The 21,291-nt window shown below is 41.6% G+C and overlaps 2 protein-coding genes across 2 annotated transcripts; both read right to left on the bottom strand.

Annotated features, from left to right (window-relative positions):
* Nucleotides 1–993: 993 nt before the first annotated feature.
* On the bottom strand, nucleotides 994–4,833 carry LOC306787422 (GTPase KRas). Its single transcript, XM_079282541.1, has 5 exons — nucleotides 4,557–4,833; nucleotides 4,216–4,328; nucleotides 3,178–3,356; nucleotides 2,738–2,897; nucleotides 994–2,593 (listed from the first exon to the last, which is right to left on the bottom strand). Exons 2-5 carry the CDS (start codon nucleotides 4,324–4,326, stop codon nucleotides 2,480–2,482), a joined length of 564 nt encoding a protein of 187 aa, XP_079138667.1. The 5' UTR covers nucleotides 4,327–4,328; nucleotides 4,557–4,833; the 3' UTR covers nucleotides 994–2,479.
* A 4,106-nt stretch (nucleotides 4,834–8,939) lies between these two features.
* Nucleotides 8,940–20,911, bottom strand: slc17a7a (solute carrier family 17 member 7a; the record flags this gene model as incomplete). Its single annotated transcript, XM_079282537.1, has 13 exons — nucleotides 8,940–9,295; nucleotides 9,383–9,452; nucleotides 9,540–9,667; nucleotides 9,961–10,071; nucleotides 10,272–10,404; nucleotides 10,683–10,832; nucleotides 10,965–11,107; nucleotides 11,493–11,579; nucleotides 12,154–12,241; nucleotides 12,331–12,445; nucleotides 12,734–12,852; nucleotides 13,263–13,515; nucleotides 20,850–20,911. The coding sequence occupies 13 exons, from the start codon at nucleotides 20,909–20,911 to the stop codon at nucleotides 8,940–8,942; spliced, it is 1,815 nt and encodes a 604-aa protein (XP_079138663.1).
* Nucleotides 20,912–21,291: the final 380 nt, after the last annotated feature.

Below are 21,291 nucleotides of genomic sequence, written 5' to 3'. Positions count from 1 at the left end.
TAATTCAAAGTGCTTCACATAAAACCATTAAAAGCATCAAAACATAAGGCAAAAGAAAAGGAGATTTAAAAACAATTAAGAACATTCATTGCATTAAAACATAAAAGTCTAAGAAATAAAATACAGTAGTGAAATGCAGGAAATTGATTAATATATTAATTGAATGTGGTTCAATTAAAGGCAGCAGCAAACAAGTCTTCAATCTTGATTTAAAGGAGCTAACGAAGTAGAAATACTTCGTTACTGTACTTACGTCGTTTTGTTGGATGTCTGTACTTTACTATTTATATTTCTGTTGACTTTTACTTTTGCTTCACTACATTTTGCAAAGAAAACTGATACTTTTACTCCGATACATTTCCACTCTGTTCATTTCTCTGAAAACCCGGGAGGAGACGGACATCTCGACCCCCGGCGTCGTGGACATTGATGTCCTCACATAGGTGAGGAGCGAACCCGGGTCCGCACGATCCAAACCGGGAACTGTGTAACCTCACCATCACATCACTCACGCTTTCAACTCTTCTCTTGGTACATTTGACTTCTTCCTTGGGCTGTCACTAAGTAAACTATAGTAAGTTTACTAAACTTACAGTATAGTATGTCGTAAACATCCAATATTAATATCTAAATATTTATTTTAAAATATTTATTCAAAATTATTTCTTAAATTATTCTTACTGTGTATATATTGTTGTATTTTATCAAACAGTGTGTCTTTACATTTTTGCATGTTTTACATTGTGTACCGTACTTAGTGTAGGTTAGGGTTCAAAATGTCACAGATGGTCAAGCGGTAAGGATTCCTGGTTTTTCATGCGGCCGGTTCTGGACTCGCGGGCTGGGAATGTGATGTTCAGAAGATAACATAGCAGCAGTGTGGAGAACAAATCCCAGAACAGCCGGGCGGCCCTCGAGCTTCAGAGATAGCTCACAGAGATAAGCAGCTGACTTATCCGTTGGATAAACAGACGAGACATAAAAGCTGAAGACATTTAATTGTTCATTACAGCAGAGTGCATTAAAGATGTTACATAGCTGTCAGTGAGAGACTTGTTAAAGGTTTTCAACATTTATTTTTAACAATGGAACTGAATTAAGTCCAGATGAAAACAGACATTTGGAAGCTGCTGGGAGTAGGAACCCTTCATGGACGGGTTCACCTCCGTTAGCAGGAAGCAGCTGAAGTTGAACTTTTATATAAATCTTCGTAAATATGTGGACAAACATTTCTTAATGCAGAGGTTAATAAATTGGGTGACGTCGTCTGTAATGCTACAAAAATATAAATTTCATCCACAAACATTGAGGGTGTCGGTAATTATGAAAGAAGACAAACACCGCTATAAAAAACAACTGATGCCCCAATATCCTCATCAAGCATTATCAGATAACACGAGTCTGAGCTCGAGAGATTTCCCAGGTCGCCAAACACTGGTTTCAGCAGCAGTGGTGTTTAAATATTGAATGTAATACCACAAAACCACAAACTACGCCGACATACATAAAACCTGCATTTAAAGCGGGCCTTTGGAATACAGCGCGAGTGTGTGGAACAAACAGCAGGGCTGACACTTCAAACAGCAGGTCAATGATGGACAAAGGCATCAGATCTCAGAGCACTCAGGAATATGGTGTTTTATCAGAACAGACGAGTCAACTTTTTGAATGGTACCAACCAATCCTTAATCTTTACCACTAAACACATAACAGGAAATGATAAAGTGCACCGAAGAGTCTCGAACACAATTCTGAGGCTTTGTTACGGCGGTGATCCTCTCCTGTTACAGCATTTTCATTCGCATATGGTGAGAGGAGAAGAAGAAGGCGTGTTGCTGTTGTGTGTCAAGCAACAGAGGACATGATCACCTATGAAAAACATGAGGGGAAGACGGATGTTTTCAAACTTCCAAAGTTTCAACAAATCACCTGAAAGCAAAATGTTTTCGCATTAAAAACGGTATCCTAGAATACGTGACACCGTTTCGTGTTGTTTGTTATTCGGAGATATGAACCAAGCGTCACAAATATCACCTCTCTAAATAATGCTCGAACAATTTAGAAGATTTGGACTGAATGTGCCACCCGATGTGACCGTACAAAGTGCAGTGACGCACCACCATGGACCCCTGACCGCTGAACAGTCAACAGCAATGGTCTGTAACACTGGCGTGACTCTAGCGAGTAACAGAGTCGTCGTTTGGTCGACAAACAAAAGAAGAAAAAAAAAAAGGAGACTTCACAGCGTTTGACAGACACTGCATATCGTGTGGTGACATACTGTAAGGTGGAAACTGTGACAGCAGTATAAAATGGATTGAGATACTTCTGCTGCCCCGTCCAGAGCTGTGCTGGACGTCTCCGACGTCACAGAGGAGACAGGAGAGTGTGAGGATAAGCGTGAAACAAGTGCTGTTAGGGATGAGCTGACGTGTGTGTGTGTGTGTGTGTGTGTGTGTGTGTGTGTGTGTGTGCGTGGCTATAGTATAATGCAACGTCTCTGAGTCTTCTTCTTGCTCTTCTTGTTGCTGCGGTTGGTCTCCTTATATTTTCTAATCTCCCGTACTAGTGAATAAAAAGCTTCCTCTACACCCTGCAACACAGAGACAGAAACATATCGTCACACACAAACAAATGAAGATGAATGTTTGTCATGATCTGTGATTAAAAGTGTTATTTCAGACGTTGATTTGCAGATGTCTTATTGAATACAAGAGCGACCGTCTTTGCTCAGTACCTGTCTGGTTTTGGCAGAGGTCTCGACAAACGGTACTCCGTAGCTTCTAGCCAGCTCCTGCGCCTGCCGTGACTCCACCGTGCGGGTACTCAGGTCGCTCTTATTCCCCACCAGGACCATGGGAACACTGTCGCTGTCCTTCACCCTGTTGATCTGCTCCCTGGAGGAGCAGACAAATGCAGAAGCACATAAGACACCGAGGCCACCCTTCTTATAGCTTTGCAACACCGAATATTTTCTTCAATATTGTTTCATGCGTTTGGATCAGTTCAAACGTGCGAGCCAGATTCTAGTGTACAAACTGCACCACAGGACTTTTAAGCACAAGCACATATGTGTTACAGAATCCAGCAACAAATTGGTCAAAAACCTTCATGAGAAATTGTATTACAGACTCGTCACTGGAGGCGTGTAACCCTCAACCACGAAGCCTCTTGTACCTGTACAGGTGGACGTCCTCAAAGGACTTGGTGTTGTTGATGGCAAACACACAGAGGAAGCCCTCTCCTGTCCTCATGTACTGGTCCCTCATGGCGCTGTACTCCTCCTGACCCGCAGTGTCCAGGATGTCCAACAGACACGTCTCTCCATCGATCACCACCTGCTTTCTGTACGAGTCCTGGAACACAGCATTGACATGATCACACGGGCGGAAAGCAAAAACGCGTCTGCCAAGAAGTCTGACGCATGATTGCGTCATTTGTTTTACAGTCACACCGCTGCGTGATGCAGCAACAACACCCTGTTGAATGAGACGGTTTGTATAAACCTGCAGAAACGCATTTAAATAGAGATTTACAAACAATTTGTGGGGATTTTTAGGCGACAATGTGAGAAAGATAAGAGATGACTCAGCAGAGTTACAAGTGTTGATTTATATTCGTGAGTGGAACTTATTTTAAACTAATGAGGGCCAACAGGAAAGCAGTTTGCTTTAATGGGCGTTACCATTTTAAATACACTTTTAGAGAGTTATGATCTGGATTCTGCTGCACATTGAATACTTTTCATATAAAAGTACATTTTGTTACATATACATTTATCTTTGTTAGGTTTTAATGTACTTCTACTTGTAATGGAGTATTGTATTGCTACATTTATTTAAACTATGTATTCATTGTGTCACGCAAATACAAAATAAGGAGACATCAAAATAGAAGTCAGAGAAGAACACAACTTCTTACATATAACTTTAAAATGCAAACAAGTAACTTTAGTACCAAGCTTCACAAATGAACTATTGAAAATGGAAGGATCTGAGTACTTCTTTCATGAGGGAGAATAACATCATATCCTGTGGATCGTGTTTGTCCCCGAACAGGGTAATAAATATGACTTTGCAGTGTTTTTTTTTTTAAACTATCCAAACCTTTAAAGCCACATAAGAGAGAGTAACTCGCATTGATGAACACATAACACTGACCATGGAGTTGTTCGCACTAAACTTTACGCAGGGCGTCTAATGGCTCGTCTCTCACCTCGATGGTTGGATCGTATTCATCCACGAAGTGGTTCTGGATGAGCTGGATGGTGAGGGCGCTCTTCCCCACACCTCCTGCCCCGACCACCACGAGCTTGTACTCGGTCATGCCTGCACAGGATTAAACCAACAGGTCGCCGGGATTTCAACATTAGCAGCGTATGTGTGAGCACGAACAAATCAAAACCAGTGGGTATTGCCCTGTTCCTCCCAACACAGACATGGCGAAGAGACTGACCCAGATTTCAGGACAACGTTCCCACCCGCTGACGTGAACTCTTCCTCATAGTTACTGAATGTGCGTGAACGCTGGCGGTAGAACTCTTTAAAGGTACTTACCTCGATGTAGGGTTTATAACCGTGTGTGAAATGATAGGTTTACGGAGAGATAAATGAGATTAGCTCGCTACATAACGTTAGCCTGAGACGATTTCCTTATTCAAAACACTTGTAGACAAACTTCAGGATCTGTCTGCAACTTGTTTTTCTAACTAGAAATAGGTGTCAAAACCATTAACCGCAGATTTGAGAAGCTACTAGAACAAGTCTTACTTCATTTAATGAATAAATTAAAAGCCTGAATCCGATCGAGTTCCTATTTATTCTCCATTGTAGCTCATTGAAAGCAGCGTTGTCAGGTTAATCCCCCCGTCGTCAAACAACCAATGAAACGACGGCATACTGATAGACGTCGTAACAAACCAATCACGGGGAAGTTCCAGTTTGTAAGCCCTCATACAGCTAACAAATCTGTCCAATCATAAAGAAGGGTAGCCATAATTGGGCGTGGCCTCTCAGGCAAACTTTTTTCCTCTCCCAGAAGACGTTCTTCTTAACCCTGAAGATATCCATACTGACACATTTGTATTTATATATATATATATATATATATATATATATATATATATATATATATATATATATATATATATATATATATTTACAATGTTGTAATGTGATACAGGCTCATATATTTCCGTACACTAGTAGATATTTACTTATTTACGTAAATGTTTGTGTGTTGTGTTTCACAGTTGATTGGGAAATGTAAACGTATGACGCCAATACATTCCTTTTGTATTTTATTTTATTGGATATTGCAATCATACCCATGCAAATACTAATTTAATCTGTCTCATAAAACCCGTTTCAGACTTTATGAACAGCTCTACAATCATTTCTATCATTGTGAATGTTTTACCCACCTTGATTTACCCATTGAGCTTTTATTGTGAAATACATTACCGGACGTGTTAGTATTGCATTGCGTCTAACTTGACACCTGCTTGTCGCTTGGTGGAGTTTACATGAGTCCGTAGTTAGATTGAGTCTCCACTGCCCTCTAGTGGTCACAGTGCGCACTACACTACTATCAATACGGTCAACCAACTATTACAAATAACCACGGCAATATAATACCATTAATAAATAATAATAATACTGTTTGTGTTGCTGGTCTAACGACTGTTTTCTGGTGTGGAGAGCAGATTAACATTCCAGAGATGTTCACACCGGAAGTCAAGACATTATACGGTTGAGTTTATTTAAAATCATGAGTTTGTGTTTGCTCCCATCTAGTGCTTAAAGTCAAGAACTACATCACTAAAATAAATGTCGTGGCTCTTAATGTAATGACAGTACAATCGTTATTAATATCACTGTGGTGGAATCAGCTTCAAATCGGTATGGTTCGTAGCTTGTTTCCGTTGCCCCCCAAGAAAGTTTACGTGTAGCTTGAGTATAAAGATACATGTGTGTCTATCGCCGTCTAGCGGCTACAGTGATGAACTGCAACACTATATTTAATTCGTCAAGTTTAACGTCAAAACAGATATTTTACTGCTAATACTTCCGGTGAATCTTTTCAAAATAAAAATTAACTGAAGCGCTCAGAAACGAACGAACAGAAACGAACGGTGAGATGAGAGAGAGAGACATCATGCCCCACCCTCTGGTCCCTCTTCCTCCATTTCCTTGTCTGTGACGTCCATGTTTCCCACTGAGTGCATCTGCTCTCCTATCTAATCTTTGCTTAAATCACAGAGATAATCCTGCATCCATCTGTCCCGAGAGAGAACAGAATACTGACATTGCACCCATGATGTAAACCCCCCCCCCCAAAAAACCAAACTGCACAAATTGAATGCAGCATTATACTATAGGTGATAAATCCGGATGACATGATTGTGTTGAAATAGTGACCTCATCTTAAATTGCTTACCTTTTATTATACACAAGGATATCTCACATATACATCTTTTATACATAGAATATTTTCCAAATGTTTGCCTTTTTAAATATGATCGTTTCCTTTGTTATTTTTACACTGATACTCACCACACATTTCATCAAGGAGGACAAAATTGGAACAGCCATGAAGTTAGACGAAGAGAAACTTGATTAAAATACACCGATACAACACTTAAAAATGAAAATGTTCACAGGAATAATCATTCATGACTTTTAGATATTTCACTCGCAACAAAATTTTCCTTAATCCCTTATTTAAATAAAGTATTGACATACAAACACATTTTACCATTAAACCCTGAATTGAATCAAATATTAGTTTTAACATTCCAGCAGTGTATTTCTCACAAGTGAGCTCAAATCACAAGCTCTCTATAAGTTGAATGGAACGAGATTCTTGTCTGGAAATTCACTTTAAAAAAGAGAGTTGTGTTTTGGCACGACCTGAGCACGCTCAGAGGGTGTGTTTGTGTGTGCACGTGTATGTGCGTGCACGTCTTGTTTCATGTGTGTTGGCTCTATGTGCAGGCGCAAAGAGTTGTACTGTGCAGCTTGCACAACACAACAGTTCCTTTCCTGTATGAGCATGTTAGTGTGTCCTCTCAGGAGAAGCGCCTCTGCACTGTCCACTACATTACCCAGCTGTCAGTGCGTGAAGATGGAGAGGGTGCTGCTTTTACAGGGTATGAGAGGAGCTGACGTGATTGGCACCAGACCATAACACACCCTTTGATAATGTGGGATAATACTTCCTAATCTCACTCTGTCTCCATGGGGGGGCTTCACAGCCATGCAAATACCAAATAGTATGCCACCACTCCCCTGCACACTGTGCACGGTGCACTTCACTGCATGAAATGCATGATATTGGCTAACTGAGTGTGTGTTTGTGTGTAAAAGGAGGAGAGGGATGGCAGGGTAGCACTGCTGTGCTTATTATAACACGCTCACCGAACAATGTTTCAGCACCTGCACCCAACACAACAACACACAGACACACACACACACACACACACACACACACATACACAGAGACAGACAAACAAACTGAAAACCGCTGTCCTACCAACTCAAACATGACTGAAATCTAGGTACTAAAGACGTGGAAACAGCACCAACAGGAGAAGACAGGATGCGTCCTGTTGAATACAGGGAGGAAGACGGAGGGAGAGGCAGCCACAGAGACACAGGAAAAGGCAGGAAAAGATGCAACATGTGCTGTGATGCCTGGGAATATTATAACCGTTGTTCCTCGCTGGTTAAGCAACTATCACACTCAACTTGTCATTCTGGGCCACCTCTCTAATGAGAGCGTACTCACAAATATCAGGTGATTACCCATGTGACCCATACGCTGGCTGGACGTGACCTAGTTGGGTCAGACCCAGGTGAGATTCAGCTAGACACCACTTGCAGCTCAAACACTCAAACACACACACACACACACACACACACACACACACACACACACACACACACACACACACACACACACACACACACACACACACACACACACACACACATAAAGGGGAGGCTGTTGGAGCAAAGGTTTTACAACTCTACCAATACAAACACAGAATGATACAACACCTAGGCACCATTTTCCTCTTTGATACTAGTTTGAAAGTAGTCGTGACATGAATGCATACTTAAACTGTGCATTGCTTAGGAAGCATTATGTTGCAGAAGCAAAGGGAAATTAACAATATGCATCACCAGCGTCTTGACAAGATTGTCCACAAGGGGCCTCGCTCATAAAAGCACATTAGCTTTCCGTTTGTGTATTGATTTTTTATTATTATTACATGCTCAATGTGATTTCTATTGAGGCTGAGAGCCTTGAGAGTAATATAGACCAGAAAGTGTGAGCTAACTACAGTAGTGGCATCACATTTTGTATTGAGTAAAACTGAACTGAGGCTCCAAAGGTGCTTTCCCAGCAAAAAGAGAAAATGTGTGGTTTACACTTAAAACTTTAAATATAACATAATGCCAGTGGCTTGAGAGAGTTGCTGTACAGGTAACAAATCAACCAGCTACACACACTCGCACACAATCTCACACACACACACACACACACACACAGTGATGTCGTGGAAACGGAACTCCTGACCAATCAGAGCAAGTTCGGGAGCAGGAAGGATAATCTGGGATATATGAGTTCAGTTTTTTGCTCATGAATACTGTATGTGTTTGTGTGTATTGATCACTCTAACCCCTGCATGCATGTGCCTATACACACACACACACACACACACACACACACACACACACACACACACACACACACACACACACACAGGAATGAATCAGATGCAGACTTTTGATATGTGCAATTGTAAATATTGTACAAAAGCACACAACAGGTCCATTCAGTACAGCAGTGACTCTCTTACAATCCATTTCCAAACAATCTTCCTTTTTTTCTCCATCTTGTTTTTTTCTTTTGACTTGTATCATGTCGATCTCCTATGTCAGCTCCCTCTCCTCTTCTCCTCCATACATGTAAGAGTTGTATCCAGGTGGCTGCACATACTCCTCAGACTTATCCCAGTCCGACACCCATCCAGGCCCTCCTCCTCCTCCTCCTCCTCCTCCTCCTCCTCCTCCTCCTCCTCCTCCTCCTCCTCCTCCTCCTCCTCCTCCTCCGGTCTGTCCTCCATTGGAACCAACCACTGGTTTGCTCATGGCCCCGTACTGCCCACCTCCACGGTACATTTCCTCGGTTTCATTGGCCAGTTCATCTTCATCGATAATACCGCACTTCTCTTCACTGGTGTCTTCTATGTCCGCCCATGGCTGCTTTTCTCCCGATGCAAAGAGTCCTAGTGAGAAAAAAAACATGGTCAGCATTTAGACTGAGGTCTTCTGAAGATGCCTCACAAAACATTATAGTCAAAGTCAAGTCATACCATAGAAAATCACTCCTCCATAATGCACGAGGGAAGCTATAAGGAAAACATACTGCCACTCGTCACGTGTCTGAAATGATGTAAAAAGGTGTGGAACAGGTGAGTTTGTAATATTTGACATGACATTGTAAAGTCGATACAAATGAATGTTTTTTACCTTGTGTTTGGTCATGGCTCCCACGATGAGAGGACACACCATTCCAGATAACGTTCCCACCCCGTTTGAGATGCCCATCAGTATGCTGGCATATCGAGGGGCGATATCCAAGTGGTTGACGTTAAACCCTGAGTGAAATAACAAAAGCAGAACATCATTTCCCCCCCTGTTAGTGTTGGAAAGGACGACACCATCTATTGATATTTCTCCCAACAACAGAGTAAGGAGAGAGATTTACTGTTGCAGTTAAAATAATTGTGAAGCCAAGTCAGCACTCATCATTATTAAAGAAATAGTATATATTAATGGGAACAGCTAGCCCGGCGAAGTGTAGAAAACGACAGCGTTTGTTTTTTACGTTACGCGAGGATTACGTCCTTCTTGGCCGGTAGACAGCATACGTGTTCATAACATCTCTTACCTGAGATAGCAAACCCACTGAAGCCCACAGCGAGGACCAAAAAGGAAATGGCAACACCTTTTGTGTGAGCGAATCCCACCACCAGCAGGAGGGTGGCCTCCATCCCAAAACCTGAAACAAGTAAACACATCGACATCCAATGCAAAAGGCAAAAATACCATTTTAATTTCGACCCTTTGAGTTGCTCTTATGCGAACAGTGTTTCAGGTTGTCCTCGAGTGTCTGCTCTTATCTTGAGCTTTCTTTTCCACCTTTGTTTTCATTCCTCTTCACCCTCCTCCAACTATCGCCCCTTCCTGTTTGACACTCACCCCCACAGTTCATGAGCTTCCTGACGTTGGTGGTGGACATCAAGTTGTGGGTTCTCAGGTAGTCTGCCAACTGGCCTCCAATAGGCACGATGATTGTCATCACTAGATGGGGCAAAGCTGACACCATTCCCACCTGAAAGAGGAAAGGGGTGAGAAGCGAGTGCGTTTGTGTGTGTGAGGAAGCGGGTTTTCATTCAATCGAGTATTACAAACAATGGGATGTTGACTTAAAATTCTCTTATTTCCCTTTTTTTCATCCAAGCTCGATTTTTTTGTGAAGGGTGACATAGAATTGTAAAAAAGAGGAGAGTTGTGGTGGTCTGGAGGCCTAAGATGCTGACCGTATCTAATCTGGCAGTCTCTCCTGTCACCTCCAGACCTTTATTACCAGTAGACGATATATAGTCTCACCTTGCTGATCTCAAAGCCAAAGACTTCTTCAAAATAGGCCGGCTGGCTGATGAGCAGCAGGTAGAACGTCCAGCTCCTGCAGAAGTTGGCCACAATGATGGCGTAGACTGGCATGGAGGTGAAGAAGTGTCTCCACGGGGTTTTAAATTTCTGCCATCCAAAGGAATAAGATATTACTGGGATGGATCAAGAACTAGAGTCAGCCGAGTGTGTATACGTGTATCCCGTGTGTTTGTGTGCAGGTCTAACAGATTCTCAGTGTTACATCATGTTGAGCCATACATGCTGAGGATTACGAAACGTGGCAGACTCTCCGATTGCATCTTCAATGTACTTCCTCTCCTCCGGCGTGATGGTGGGATGGGCTGCGGGACTCTCATAGGACACCAGAATCCAGAACAAATACCAGAATATCCCAACGACGCCTGGAAGCAGAAGACACAGATGTGGGTAGAGTAGAAAAGGAGCAAGAGAGTGAAAGGGCAAAGAAGTGAGGGAGAAACTGAGAAGTATAGCTGCTCAGACTTCCTTCCAGGTTGATGCTAATGTTGTGAAGTTAAGTTTTCCAAGATCAGCAGTGGGCTGGGGAGAAGTTTGGGTTTTGAACACCTGATGCAGACACATAAATCCTTGACATTTAACAGAAGCTCTGCCATGCGTTCTCGGTTGTCAGCAACAGAAACACAGCAGTTAATGGATTTGGAAACATTTGCATTTGAACTGAAGAGTGCTCGTGTGTGTATTGATATGTTGCTTGGCTGATAGTACTGCCGTAAGACGAAACACATATTTGAATACAAGGATACTAACCATAGACATAGAATACTGAAGGCCACCCAGTGTATTGCACCAGTATCCCAGCTAAAGGCATTGCCACCACCGCCCCTGCATAGGATCCTAGGAAAGCATCAAATTGTTACTTTTCATCATAATCACAAAATCATTTCAGTGCTCAAAATGCGTAATATAGATTGTTATTCAGTGGTCCAGGAAATTCCCCATGTCCAATACTTTTAAAGGTCCCTTGTCATGTCAGGGTTCATACTTGTATGTTGGGTTTCACTTTGTTTTTCTCACACCGTCGATCTGAATATACCTGCACTCAACCTCTGTCTGAAACTCTTTGTTTGAGCGCGTTTCATCGGAAAGGTGTTAATAGACAACAGCCTGGGTCTATGTCTTCTTCCTGTCAGCTGATGTCATGTAGTTGTGACGTCACAACCATACAGAAATACTGTCGGCTCATTTAAATGCACAGTTTCTGAATAATATGTGTATTTCTTCATGGACTGAGCTTTTTGATTACTTTCATCAAAGTATTTATCGACCTGTGTTATGATAAACAAAGACATACTATGACATGACGCACAGAACTTAACTCTCGTGGATATCTCGATATCTCAACGTTTCTGCATCTCAAAAAGAGATATTGAATTTTGGGGAAACGTGTCAGAAAGGTGTGAAACTTTACCACAAAAGGCTGTTGTGGCTAATCGACTTCTCTCAAGAGGAGGAGCCCACTTGGCCCAGATCCCGTGGCAGGCTGGGTACGATACACCCTGAAGGACACAACGCAGTTAGGAAAACACTCGCGCATCCAGGAATGCTCTTTACACAGCACATGTGCACACGCAGGCACGTACTGTACCTCAACAAGGCCCTGGCATATCCTAACCAGTATGACGCAGCTGTAATGGCAGCGAGCAGCAGATGGAATCAGCATGTTGAGGGCGGATGTGGCCACTATGGCAAAGCCGAACACTCTTAAACACACAGAAGAACAAACAAGCCGCCTCAGATCTAATGTTCAACAGCAGCAGATGAAAACAAACTGAAAGGATGAAGCTTCATGGTGGTCCTACACGTGACTGGAGTTATTTCCTGGTGCTTGTTAATCAATGCTGCTACACCTTCTTGGCATCTGTTTATAAGGACTATGTTGAAATGACTTTATTTCTGAATGTTGGTGCATGTCATGCACAAAAGTTACACTCTTTACTGTAGACGAGATTACTGTATGCCAGAAGACATTGTAATGTGAAGACATTCACCTATTGGCTGCAAATTTTTGACATATAAAGCCCCCCGGGATCTGTGTGACGATGTAGCCCCAGAAGAAGGAGCCGTGGATCATTCCCACCGTCTCAGGGTCCCAGGTGAACTGTGCAGCCTGGAGAGAAGAAAAGATGTGACTTTAACTTCATCAATTCAAAATGCAGTCAAAACAGAAGAGATGACTGTCATTGGATCACATGGTGGATATGCTCCCAGCTTGTGATACACATTAGTTAATATGTTGGTGTAAAAGTTTGCTGTTAACAACAAAATGAGGGAGTACAGTGGTGATGAGGACAACAAATGTACAATATATATGCTTACATTGTTTCTCTCATGGTCACGTTAATAAGCACATTTAGCCTGAGAGAAGTGTTTTCTCCATTATTCATTTCTTTCTTTTATAAAAAAATCTTTACTGGCATTAATCCGAGATAAAGCAGATCATAGAATCAGAAACAAATCGTGAAAAGAAGGCAACGTCCTTGTTAAAGACAAACTGACAGAATAAATTCTATCACTTACCACGAGTACTTCCTTGTTGCCTTTGAAGACAGTGTGGTCATTCACCATGCTTACAATGGCCACACCCAGGTTGCACCGGATGCCAAAAGAGATGCAGAATCCCAGGCCAGACAGGATTGCGATGATGTACCGCCTCGGTAGGCCAAAGCAGGTACAGTCCACCATTGGCAGCTCCTTCTCCTCCACCAGCTCAGGGCGGCCCTCCGCTGATAATTCAATGGTTTCTCCATTTGGCTGCCGCTTCTCAATCAGCCTGAAGGGAGAAAAAGACAACAGTGTGCGTTCAACTACAAGCCAGCCTCTGCACTTTGGGGACAAAAACTTTCCTAACGCGGAAACATTGGCTCAAAAAGAAATCAGTTAATCTGTAAAAGCTTGAAATACAAGAAACATGGAGACCTGGTGTCAGATCATTGAGGAAGACGATGCTTCTTTGCATCTTTCATGTACATCTTCCACCACATGGCTCTCTGCATTTCTCAGAAAGGAGCAATTAGATATATTTTCACAAACGTGAGGAAGATATTATGTGTTTTTGTGTTGTTTTGAGGCTGCGTGTATCTTTTCTTTCCCTGCAGGGATTTTGTAGGATTTGCCTACTTTTCACCGTCTCTCTCTCTTACTCTGTTACACCTCGATGCAGACAACATGCACCATGTTGTGGTCGTGTCTGACTCAGCACGTCCCAGCGTGTAGAAGCAGCTGTCACCAGCCGAGGAGCCGAGTTAGCTACGACAACACATTCCCCCAGTGTCCGCTGCTCCAGGACGCCTGGGACCGGCCGCCGTACTGGTGCTGTTCAAGATGTCCGGCCTCAAACAGGAGCTCTCCAGAGGCCTACCTCTGTGTGTTTATACTGTGAGGTCATTCAGACGGTGAACAGAGATAATGAAAGAGTCTGACGTCTTTCAGATTGCCAATTCACTGAACTGCAACATTCTTTATTTACCATTCAATTGTTTTTGTTATATGTCAGTTTGCCTGAGAAGAGACGAATATTTGTCATTATTTTAGGCTGACCATCTTTGTCAAATGGTGGGGGACACTTTCCACAGGAGTCAAACAGAGAAGTCAGGAGAGCGGCCATCTGTGTATCATAAGCTCCATACTCTCAACCCCCCTTATTAAACACACGTATGCACACACGCACACACGCACACGCACACGCACACACACACACACACACACACACACACACACACACACAGGTGGACTTAAGTAAATACTTTCTACAGATACATTTTTCTCAAATTAAATCAAACACAGTGCCACACTTTCACGTGTATATGCTGTAAGTCTTAACCTGAGTGTGTGTGTGTGTGTGTGTGTGATTTCAGAGCAAAAAGCACTCTTGTGTCAACCGTCCACGTTCCAACGGGCTGATCCAGTTAGTCAGTGAGCTGGAGAATTTTGCACATAAACTGGCATAATAACTACAAGGATTTGCTCCATGTGACGAGGATGGCTGCATCGTTAAAAACCTGTTTAAAACCGAGCTTCAATAAATTCCCAAAACAAGTGTTTACTGCATTGAAGTATTTGTGTTTCAAGCAAATGATCAAGACAATTCATCTCTCTCAGCACAACAGAACTCCAAGATAACTTATTCCCGCACACTCACACAAGACATGCCAGACTCTACACTCCTGCTAAATTATTGACGTGTTTTTGGATGAGATAAATAATTCACTCCAGCTTTTACACCATGATCTGTCACTATAGCTGTCTATCTGTTAGCCTGTCTGCACATACACCCCTGCACATATTTCTCAGTTGTGCTTGTGGGTTTCACTGCATCCCCCTCTGCATAATCTCTTCATACATCTATGCAATCTGCCAATAAACGAAGATATGACAGTATAACGATGTGTAAATGAATACTGGATCATCACCAGATATGCTGGTTGTAAAGTAAACCACAAAGGAAAATAAAAAAGTAATAATTTGTAAAGGAACATTTTGGAATTTGTCAGAGATTAGAGAGGGTGATGCATCCTCTCTCTCTCTCTCTCTCTTAATCCGTCACTACATTCAGATTAGGATTACGAAAATGATTTACTTCCGGAAATGAATATGGAAGGACAGAATATCGCTGGCCGTAGATCGGCATGCTTCTCCCTCCATTATAACAGATGGCTGAGTTCATTGATTCAGTTGTTTTTGTCATTTTTTAAATCAGATTGCTTTCACTGACATGACGTTATTTTATGTTTTAAGTGAAACATTTAATGATTCCTCAAATGTCCATCGGTTACAAACACGTAACATTTTCTGTGAAGGTATATATATTATATATTTCTCTGAGAATTACCAAATTCACTGAGTGGTCTGAGCACACTTCCTGTTATAAGCCTCTGTTTATTATTGTTTTAGCGATAGCAGGGCAGACACATGCCATTTATTCTACAGAAGGTGCACAGGCCTCCACAGTGCACATCAAACACAAGAAACAGAGAGATGAAGTCGTTACAAATTCTATAAATCAAAGCAAAAAGTTGATCAAAAAGCTGATGTGACAAAAAGGAAGGTGTGCACTTTTTTCTGTTGAATCAGTTGGCTGCACACACTGCTGTCCTCTCTGTGCTAAACAAACGTGCTGACACACACCCTGAGTGGAGCTCAGTATCCTCCTTCAGAGTTACTGAAGGCTGCAGGAGCATCCTCATTAGACCTCACGACAGATTGTAGCCACCTACACATATGCTGCTAACGAGGCTAGCCCGCAGCAAAAATTACCGTTGATTGCAGATGCTTCCCGCCAAAGGGCAATCTCACTCGAGTACGTGTGTGTGTGTGTGTGTGTGTGTGTGTGTAAGGGTCTCAAAATAGCTGACTAGCTGAAGGTCTCCCCTTTCCAATGTTGCAGTGTGTTTACTTTACAAACAAAGATGTTAACACAGCATGTGCTTCGTCTCTGAGCAAGTAGAGGTGAAACACCTAAGTAAAGACATTTGCCCTCATGTGAGGCTCACCATACCGTGAGCTTGACATCAGCTGATGTAGCTCTTCTTGTTAGCATGGCGAGGACCTGATTGGTCTCAGCTGGCAACGATTAATGAGCTAGAGAGCATGAGTGACCTCAGGCTCTCTGAAAAATCATAATTACAATAGTAACAGGCTCAGTGGAGACTCAGTAACACCTCAAACTGAGCTCATATGTGTGCTTTTCACCTTAGCACAAGCAAAGTTCAACCTGAAAAAGTCAATCAATTTAGTGTAAGAAGTACATTGGGTTTGAACATCTTGATTCAATTAACATAAATACATAGGTTAATAGTTTTGTTCATAAAAACATCAGAACATTAGTGGAAAATGTGTGTTATACATTCCCACAGCCAAAGTTAATGTATTTATTTCAGTCAATTAACAGTCCAAAACCCAAAGATATTTAGTTTACTCATTTCATTTTAATAAGAATGTTCCCATCAACAGTGAAATAATTAATCATATAATGTGAAACTCCTTAAATACTATTTCAATTTACAGTCAACGTGATAGACCATCATACTTCTTTTCATATGGAGTGACGATCTATCTGGAGGATGCTTCTATTAAATGTATGTGTAAATGTATTTGCTGTTAAATTGTGAAAAAATAACTAAGTTTGCCTAATTTATGATTTTTCAATCATACATCAGCTTTGACAAAATAACACCTTGAGTCTCACGGGCTGGTTGGTGACCGGGGACTTTTGTTACCCCGTATATTAAATTCAGCAATTCACAGAGCGTTCTGTGTAATCCTCTGATAAGAGGATAGAGAGAGAGAGAGAGAGAGAGAGAGAGAGAGAGAGAGAGAGAGAGGTTGACAGTAAACATATTATATAACGCCTGGTCATTATTTTCCACATCCATGTACTAAATTGATCCTCCATTGTGCTGCATGTAAAACAAGCTTTTATTTCTGTATTTCAGCCCACCCACTCTCGTGATGTTGTCTAAAAACGATCCCCCCCCATGATTCCCCCTTTAATTGTAGGCCAGGTGTTTGAAGTATGGGCGCTAGCTTGAGGAATTTTTTAATGATAAAATTGCAGCAATTTTGTTATTTCAATAGTGTCTCCCCCCTTCCATACTTCATCCATGAGCCTCTCACTCTCCCTGAAGTGAACAGATTGGGTCTCGGTGGGACTGTGTCACCCAGGGAGACACCCTCCTCCCCATCCTGTCACACCACTTTTTTTTTCACTCTCCTGTGGACACACACTCTCTCTCACACACGCATGCACGCATGCACACACACACAACTATCTCGACAAAGACACACATCATTCAAAAACCACATATAACTCAATCACTGTATGAGTGCATCTGCACACACACAGCATCTCACTATACCTTCACCCAACGATGATCTGAGCGAAGTCATCAGATTAATAAAAACCTCTTCTCTTATACTGTTTCTTTGCCTTCCAGTCTGTTGTTTTATTAACTCAACCCAACGAGGCATGAAGGCAGCGTAAATATAGTGAATCCTTACTGACATCATGGATACACACAGCATCGCCGCCAATAACAGGAGCGACACACTGGCAGACAGACAGAAAGTCAAAAGATCAAGAAAGAGAACACAAGCAGAAGCATTTCAAAAGTATCATTTTCAATCTTCAAGTCTCTAAACTGCCCAGGATTCAGTGAGGGACGTCTTTCTGCCTCAACCGCAATGACAACCAGTTAACATTGTCACTTCCATTGTCACAATCACAATCATTATATGATTAAAATCCCTGAACTGATGACAGGTCATTGAAATGGACTTTACATTAGACTTGGCTTTTTTTTCTTTCATCATAAAAATATTTACCTCTGTCTATCCGGAATAGTGTGTTGTGCAAAAGCGACAATTTAACTGTAATATTACATTTCAGAAGATTCCAAAACTGTGATACAAACCATCAATTCATCAGTAAACCGCTCTAAAATATTCATATTAACATAATGTAAGATATAATACAACAATTGACAATAACTCCTAAATTGATAAAAATGCTATCATTAAAATGATGCCCAAACTTTTGAAGTTTTTGCAGTTTGCCAAAGCCTGAATGGTTAAAGAAGTAGGCATAGGTTGATGTCATCGTTTGTTGAATATTTCATTTCTACCACTTTTTAGACCACAGTGTAAGAAATGGAAAACATAGCACTCCACTGCAAGTAAAATTGATTCAAAATGGATATTTCCTTCTGCAACACAATCTATCCTTGTGTGGCATGCAATCCTGCAGATGCAACAAACACCTGATTCATTTAAAAGTCTTTCAATTACCCTACATATGTCATTTTAATGAGACGTAGAATGAGATAGCATTAGAAACTTTAACAAAAATGATGAGAAGATGGTTGTAGTTTGATTATATTTTATGTAGTGCTCCTTGCTACAAGGAGATGAATAAATGATATTACAGGCCATAATTTGACGTTGTTGAAAGTAAGAATGTAAATGTGGTGTGCACTTGACCTTACAGTGATGCAGTTTATGCTTAGTGGAGTTTAATATAGAAACAGGGGATGCATTCTGATGGAGAAAATGTTTAAATAATAGATGAACCCCTGCTGCTTTCATCAGGAGGGATTTTGTCTGTGAGGTGGTGAGATTGCACACACACACACACACACACACACACACACACACACACACACACACACACACACACACACACACACACACACACACACACACACACACACACACACACACACATTCACACAGTGCAGGGCTGCCATGTGATCATGCACATTTATAAACATACACACAGATGGATGCCTTAAATCATGCATCTTCCACATAAATTTAAACAAAATATTCACTTTTTCTTTTGAAACCATTGCCTGTACCTAACAGTGTGACACATAATACCAGTTAACTGGCTAAGCCAAGGAAACACCCAATACAACCAATCTGGATTCAATCTTACATCACATGTCTCTCAGCTGTGGTCGTGCAAACGCATGGCTCACAACCAGTAAATCAGAAAAAGCCTGAGATTTGCATGTCCGTCAATCTGGGAGACCCCGACAGGCTGAAAGTTATCTGTGCATGGTGTCTCAACGGCTCAATGGATGGATGGATGGAGGATGGAGGATGGAGCGGCTGGAGGAAGGGACATGGGCTTGGATGGAGTGGGTGGGAGGGGAGAGTTTAGGGATTTGCGTGGCTCGACAGCTGGACTGAAAAACAGGCTATTTCAGGACGGGATTTATACGTTTGGTTGCTACCTCAAATCCTGAGAGTGAAAGCTTATCGCAATGGTTATTGCATAGTGTCTTAAACTCACTCTTTTTACTGAAATATTGTCAGAACACCAATCTGTGTTGCAACTTTTGTATTGATATGCAATTTATTAACATATATCCATCACTCCTGCACGTTTCTAAACAAGAGTTTGTTATGTTGATCTTTTCTTTAAGGATTTCACAGTCACAGACATGAACTCATCAAGATCAGTTTCTTCATTAACCATCTTAAAAAGCTACTGTGTGCAGGCCATGCATTTAGATGGCACAGCTGTACAGATTTCATTTTATTACTTTGGGGCTAACGCTTCAAATCTTCAAATTGCTCACAACCCAACTAGTCCACAACCCAAAGATATTCTATTTTCTCCCATAAGCGGAAGGAAAACTGTTTGAAGCAGAAGTGAGAAGCTAGAAATATGTTTGGCATATTTGGTTAAAATAAATACTCAAAAGATTAACCGATTAACAAAATAGTTGCCAATTAAGTTTCTGTTGACTGATTAATCAATTATCCCGCTAATCGTTTCGGCTTTGCATTATAATGACTAATATGGTTTTCTCTTGTTTGATCAGCCAATTGTAAACAGCATTGGCTTTGTAATACAAAATGAAGTTAAATGAAATGTGTTTGATGGACGGATGAATAGATGGATAGATTTGACTTTGGGCCCATCTGATCAACCATCTCATTCAGAAAGCGCACGGAAACATTATGTAACCCGAGTTATACACTCGTCTCAAATATACTTAATCCATTTTGAGTTGGGCCAAATCTGACTTCAGCAAACAAACAAACATGAGACGCTGCAGGAAAGCAGTCAGTTCCAGAGACAACATCAACATTCATGATTTCAGAGGAAATGTGTGCAACAAAGCATCCAGCCACAACGAGAAAACATCTTGTCCCAAACACACACACACACCGAGTTCATCGCACTTTCAATACACACTTGTATCCCGAAGACATCCCCACAATTTACTTCTTTTTTTAATTTGGTGGATATTGCCCTAATTTCTTCCTGCAAATAAAAATTAACTATTTATGAAAAGACAGCCAAACATTTTTCTGTCATTGACACAATATTTCACTCACTTGGTCATCAAATAAATTTGCGCTGCTCACAGCTGGGCTTTATATACCGACATTATGTTTGCGGCTTAAACCCAACAGTCGCCTCTGTTTCCATTGGAATCAATGAACAAACTTTTTCTCGAGTTACTGTTTGGAAGAGAGAGGATGGGAACCCGCAGCATGATGAACTGCTGTGTCCCGCAGAACAAGAGCACCAAACGCGTGAAAATGGGGAGAAGTCAGAGGTGGAGTCATGGAATATTTGAAATAGGTGTGTACCTGTTAATTTTCCCCAGAGTTTTGCCCGCGACCGTCTTAATCCTGTCTGGTCGGATATCCATCCTTGCAGCTTCTTCACCCGGCTGGTTTGCTGATGTCCCGCGCGCCCTCCTGTCCTGTCGGAAAGCGCAAAGTCCTCTCTCTCTCTCTCTCTCTCTCTCCCTCCCCTTCTCATCCCTCCGTTACACGCACAAGCCTCCAATTCACTTTCAAACGGGCCACAGAAAGGTGAACTGGAAAGTGGAATAAACTATTAGCGCATACCTTTATACGTGTGTGATGGGGAAGACACTTCTTTTGATCTCTCTGTAACTGAGATGTGATGATTACAAACCCATACAATCTTAATGATAGAACTATATGAAAGGGCAGATCACACCTAGACTATAAAGTCGCTCATTTTAATAACACTATTTTTAAAGAACTGAATACACAAAAGCCT

Source organism: Melanostigma gelatinosum (assembly GCF_949748355.1).
Source record: "Melanostigma gelatinosum genome assembly, chromosome: 13".
Classification (NCBI taxonomy): Eukaryota; Metazoa; Chordata; class Actinopteri; order Perciformes; family Zoarcidae; genus Melanostigma; species Melanostigma gelatinosum.
Note: the sequence above shows the minus strand (reverse complement) of the source record. Positions and strands in the feature narration are given on the sequence as shown.

Excerpts from the sequence above, each read along its gene's own strand:
- LOC306787422 (XM_079282541.1), bottom strand. The coding sequence starts at position 4,326 with ATGACCGAGTACAAGCTCGTGGTGGTCGGGGCAGGAGGTGTGGGGAAG. Across the intron at positions 3,357-4,215 it reads AATACGATCCAACCATCGAG|GACTCGTACAGAAAGCAGGT; the intron begins GTGAGAGACGAG and ends GCTGTGTTCCAG. Across the intron at positions 2,898-3,177 it reads GAGGACGTCCACCTGTACAG|GGAGCAGATCAACAGGGTGA; the intron begins GTACAAGAGGCT and ends CTGCTCCTCCAG.